General features: G+C 33.4%; 1 protein-coding gene across 1 annotated transcript; it reads left to right on the top strand.

Annotated features, from left to right (window-relative positions):
- Positions 1-424: 424 nt before the first annotated feature.
- LOC107419391 (rust resistance kinase Lr10) lies at positions 425-5,545 on the top strand. The gene is made up of 4 exons (XM_048474874.1): positions 425-589; positions 670-820; positions 1,062-1,523; positions 4,857-5,545. Exons 1-4 carry the CDS (start codon positions 425-427, stop codon positions 5,543-5,545), a joined length of 1,467 nt encoding a protein of 488 aa, XP_048330831.1.
- Positions 5,546-6,107: the final 562 nt, after the last annotated feature.

Genomic DNA, 6,107 nt, shown 5'->3' with positions numbered 1-6,107 from the left:
GTCAACGGTCAAAGTCAAAGCCAACGGTCAACGGTCGACCTTAGTCAAAGTTGGAAAATTTCCGTTGTACTTTGGGACGGTGTGTTACATTTTCCATCTTCAAACTAGCTATGCAAAACATCATAATCATCATCTTTGCCTTGCATCTTCATGTGGAAATATACCCAATGAAAGCTACCCATTTCGGCTCCAAACTGATCCACCAAATTGCGGGAAGAAAAATTATGAACTATCTTGTGAGAATGACAATCGTTCTACTATCTTAAACTTGTATTCAGGAAAATACCATGTCCATGCAATCAATTACAATAACTGCACAATCTGACTAGCGGACGTCAATATTGACAAGGCTAATTGCTCCTCGGTACCTCCTTACTCTTTGTTCAAGTATAACTTCAGTGACGAAGATCCATACTTAATTATGATGGATACAGACAGTGAATCATGTTCACTCTCAGAAGCTATAACATTCGTCAAGTGTGAAAATCCAGTTGAGTCTCCTCTTTACATACCCATTGATCCATGGATTAATAGTAGTGGTGTTGCTAGTACTCCTTTATCCAAGGGGGAATACTACTCTTATGTGAAGGTTAGTGGAACAAATACATCGGAGTTAGAGGATTCTTGCCATATAAAGCTGATGGTTATGATCACATCACAACTGCATAGAATTTGAGAAATAGCAGCACCAACATTACCTACAAAGACATACACAATCAACTTGTATACGGCTTTGAGCTTTCATGGTTGCCAAGTTTTGCTAAAAATGATAATCGGGGTTACACTTGCTATGTCAATGCCTCCAACAACGTGGTCCGGTGTAAGGATATTTTGAAGCCGAAATTTTTTTTATTAAATTGTGGAATTAATTAATATAGTTTTCCACTAGATTTAAGATATATAATATAGTAATGGTGTGAGTTAACAATGTTAATTTTTGCTTCTTACTATAGGCGATGATTAGAGTATTTTGACCATTCTTGACAATTTTTATACATGCAGTTTTAAAACTATACATTGATAATCATCAAATAACTTCTATGGTATATATTTTCCTACAGTTCGTTTGTGGAGCGGAGTAAAACTTGTACTTGGGATTCCATTAGTAATTGTATTTCTTATCCATAAATGGGGAAGGCTACATTTATCAATGTATAACATTATCGAAGAATTCTTACAAACTAACAATGATCTTATGCTTGTAAGGTATTCATACTCTGAAATTAGAAAGATGACTAAGGGATTCAAGGACAAACTAGGTGAAGGAGGTTATGGCTCTGTCTATAAAGGAAAGCTTCGTAGTGGATGTTTTGTTGCAATTAAGATGTTAGAGAAATCCAAGGCTAATGGGCAAGAATTTATCAATGAAGTTTCAACCATTGGAAGGATTCACCATGTCAACGTCGTGCAACTTATTGGTTTTTGTGCTAAAGGATCAAAATGTGCTCTTGTATATGATTTTATGCCTAATGGATCTCTTGACAAATATCTTTTTTCTCAAGAAGGAATTAGCTCCTTAGATTGCAAGACAATGTGTGAAATCTCATGAGGAGTGGCTCGTGGTATTGAATATCTTCATCGAGAATATTACATATAGATGAGATAGGAAGGAGTCCTTGCCTTGGAAAAATCTTACATATAGATGGTGACAGTCAACAAAATTTTTCTACACGTAACATGGTCCCCAATATAGATAAACGTCATATATGTAGAAGATATGAAGTTTGATATACATAGACTGTAGTTTGTTTATGTTAAAGAACTCATAATTCATATATTCTTCCTCCTTCCTCAAATGGAAATTATTGGAAGACCTTCTTCACCCTTCACAGGTCTAGGCCTAGTTTTTTCTTTTTTTAAACTGGAGCATTGATAAAAGGACTATATGAAAAGTTTGAGTTCTTCAAAAAGTGGCATTTTACTGCTTGAGAAACAAAGATCTGGTTGAGAAACATAACTCTGCTTTCATACCATAAATAAAGAAAAGGAATAGAAATGATATTGAATAGAGAAATGCTCTTGCATATTTACAGATTTATCTCTTACAAAAGGAATGGATCCTAATTATATCCGTACAGTGCTAGTGGATAATGATTCTCTCATTCAAAAAATTTTTAATCAGATCGTCAGGAAACACATCTCACCAATGTTGCCATACGATTTTACAAGTTCTTTTGTTGGATAAGAGAGTTTTAGATAGTTTAGATATCATACAATGGAAGTTTTTCTACGTTTGACTAAAAGAGTTTATTCTTCTAGTTTTGACATTTCAATTCGGAATAGGGAAGAAGACCTGACTCCTGGGGTCCTTACCTTGGAAAAATCATCCATATGGAGAGTGATAGTCAACAAATTTAATTGCCACATATATTGATCAATAATAAAGATCCCTTTATATGGTAGACTTCATCATATATATATATGTGTGTGTGTGTGTGTGTGTGTGTGTGTGGATGATATAAGTCGAAAATAAAGTAGGATAGACCCCAACTGATACCATTCCTCCTCCACCAAAATGGAGATTGGAAAACCCTCTTCTTCACCATTCCTAGGCCCAAGCAGCTTCATCGTTCTAGTTTTGATGGTTTTTCATATTCAAACTAGCTATACAAAACATCATGATCATCATCTTTGCCCTGCATCTTCATGTGGAAATATACCCAATATAAACTACCCTTTTCGGCTCCAAACCAGTCCACCAAACTGCGGGAAGAAAAGATATGAACTATCTTGTGAGAATAACAACCGCTATACTGTCTTAAACTTGTATTCAGGAAAATACCATGTCCATGCAATCAATTACAATAACTACACGATTCGACTGGCGGATTTCAATATTGACAAGGCTAATTGCTACTCAATTCCTTCTTACTTTTTCTTCAATTATAATTTCAGTTATGGAGATCCCTATTTAATTAATATGCATACAGACAGTATACCATATTCATATTCACTCTTAGAAGTTATAACATTTGTCAAGTGTGAAAATCCAGTTGAGTCTCCTCTTTACATACCCACTGATCCATGCATTAACAATAGTGGTGCTGCTAGTACTACTTTATCCAAAGAGGAGTACTACTCTTATGTGAAGGTTGGTGGAACATATACATCAGAGGTAGAGAGGATTCTTGCCGTATAGAGCTGATGGTTATGATCACATCAGGACTGCACAGAATTTGGGAAAACAGCAGCACCAACATTTCCTACAGAGACATACGCAATCAACTTGTATATGCCTTTGAGCTTTCATGGTTTCCAAGTTTTGCTAAGAATGATAAATGGAGTTGTTATGTCAAGGGCTCCGACAACATGGTCGATTGTAAGGAACTAAGGATATAAGCCTGAAATGTTTTTTTTTTAAAATTAAATTGTGGAATTAATATAGTTTCCATTGCTTTTAAGATATACAATATAATAATTTTCTGAGCTGATAGTGTTAATTTTTGTTTCTTACTATAGGCCATGAATGGATTCAGACCACTTTTTCAATTGACCATGAGGATCCTCTCTCAAGTCTTAACCTTATAATATGCTATTACAATCCCAAAAAGAAACAGTTTGCACAAACTTCTGGATAAAAATGAAAAATCTGATTTTTGATAGTTTATTTGTGAGAATTTCTATGATCATATATATTGGCAAATATTTAAAGCTGCACACACAAAGTCTTTTTACTGGATTGATTTATTCAGGATCATTTTCTTGGACATCTAATTTATTTACCTCTTTTACTTGGTTCTTTTTAGGTCTTCTAGTGATCGTCCTCAAGATACTCCCATTGATCGGTAAATCCTTAATTTACAATTCCCACTTTTGTCTAACATGAGTAATTTAACAATTTAACTCTCTATATGCAAATCAGTGTCATACATCTATCTACTTTATGTATAAATTGAATTAGAATCCTTTGTTTGTTTTTTTTTCTATCCTTATCCTATACATGTCTTTTGAACCTAATTTGTCAATTCAATGAACGAAATAAAACCATTTTGTGAACACAAATAAAAAATAAAAAATCAGAAAGATAAAAAAAATTCAAATTAAATATGTATAGATATATATTTCAAGTGTTAAAAAACAAGCATAGATGAAAAACAAATAGAGGATCTCAAATATGTAACGATATGGGAACAAGGAATTAATAAAACAAGATCAATTATATTCATGATTTTATCATTTTATCATTATTATTCTTTGACATTGAGGCTGTATGAGAAGGGACAATGATGTTATTAGCTTGATCATATTTTTGAGATTGAAAATGATACATACTAAACAATTGATATTTGTTACATTGATTAACTATTGCTACATGTTAAGAAAATTTTTATACATGCAGTTTTAAAACTATTCATTGATAATTATCAAATAACTTCTTTAGTATATATTTTCCTACAGTACTTTTGTGAAGCGGAGTAAAACTCGTACTTGGGATTCCATTAGTAATTGCATTTCTTATATGCAAATGGTGAAGGCGACATTTATCAATGTATAACATTATCGAAGAATTCTTGCAAACTAACAATGATCTTATGCCTATAAGGTATTCGTACTCCGAAATTAGAAAGATGACCAAGGGTTTCAAGGACAAACTAGGTGAAGGAGGTTATGGTTCTGTCTATAAAGGAAAGCTTCGTAGTGGACGTTTTGTAGCAATCAAATATTAGAGAAATCCAAGGCTAATGGGTAAGAATTCATCAATGATGTTTCTACCATTGGAAGGATCCACCACATCAATATTGTGCAGCTTGTTGGTTTCTGTGCTAAGGGATCAAAACGTGCTCTTGTATACGATTTTATGCCTAATGGATCTCTTGACAAATATCTTTTTTCTCAAGAAGGAATTAACCCCTTAGATTGCAAGAGAATGTGTGAAATCTCATGTGGAGTGGCTCGTGGTATTGAATATCTTCATCGAGGATGCAACATGCAAATGCTGCATTTTGATATCAAGCCGCACAATATTCTTTTGGATGAGAATTTTATTCCAAAGGTTTCTGATTTCGGACTTGCAAGATTATCCCCATTAGGCAATTGCATTGTCTCTTTTACCGCAGCAAGAGGAACCATGGGATACATAGCTCCAGAGTTGTTTTACAAGAATATTGGAGCAATTTCTAACAACGCGGATGTTTATAGTTTCGGAATGGTATTGATGGAAATGGCTAGTAGAAGAAAGAATTTGAATGTAGTTGCAGATCATACAAGTCAAATTTACTTTCCTTCGTGGATCTATGATCAATTCAAGGAAGGAAACAATGTTGAAATGGGTGATGGAACAGAGGATGGATCAAAAATAAGAAAGAAGATGATTGTAGTTGCATTATGGTGTATACAGATGAATCCAAATAATCGACCAACAATGAATAGAGTCAAAGAGATGCTTGAAGGAGATATTGAAATCCTGCAAATGCCTCCAAAGCCTTTTCTATGTTCACAAGAAATGCCTCTAAATGATGAAGGATTGAAATCAAATTCAAGATACTCAACACCAGCTTCGGATGGTGAATCCGAAGAGATTAGTGAGGTTGTAGAATTACGTTAAGAAATGTAGAGTAATAATAGTTGGTTTGTTGTTTTCACATTTTCTATGAGAAATGTGCTTTCTATGAGAAATTCGAAGAGATTAGTGAGATTGTAGAATTATGCTAAGAGATTTAGCTTAATAATAGTTGGTTTGTTGTCTTTACATTTTCTATGAGAAGTGTGCTTTCTATGAGAAATGTGCTTTATATATCGTTTAATTTAATTACTATTTGAGAATTAGATTCTCATCTACGGTGTAATAAAACTTTATATTAAATTAATCTTTCCTTTCTAGATATAGAGTAAATTTATGTTCGCAGATGATTCGGATTGGTCCAATAAAAATTTGCTAGGAATACAGAGTAATGAAAACTGATTATTTATTTATTTTTATTTTATTTTATTTTTAAGTTCCAGAATAAAAAATCAAACTCTTATACAAAACGGTAAAATGTTGAAGCAAACGAAGAAATGCATCTTGCTAATGATTTTTCAGTGGATCCATCATCAAATTTGCTGTTTTGTCATCGCAAACAAAATGTTGAAGCAAATGAAGAAAGCAACTTGAAGACAAATGTTGC

The sequence above is a fragment of the Ziziphus jujuba genome, chromosome 2 (assembly GCF_031755915.1).
Source record: "Ziziphus jujuba cultivar Dongzao chromosome 2, ASM3175591v1".
Lineage (NCBI taxonomy): Eukaryota > Viridiplantae > Streptophyta > Magnoliopsida > Rosales > Rhamnaceae > Ziziphus > Ziziphus jujuba.
This window is presented reverse-complemented; position numbering and strand designations above follow the sequence as displayed.

Coding starts and splice junctions, on each gene's coding strand:
- LOC107419391 (XM_048474874.1), top strand. CDS start 425: ATGGATACAGACAGTGAATCATGTTCACTCTCAGAAGCTATAACATTC. Junction 821..1,061: donor CTCCAACAACGTGGTCCGGT/GTAAGGATATTT, acceptor ATTTTCCTACAG/TTCGTTTGTGGAGCGGAGTA. Junction 1,524..4,856: donor AGGAATTAGCTCCTTAGATT/GCAAGACAATGT, acceptor TTAACCCCTTAG/ATTGCAAGAGAATGTGTGAA.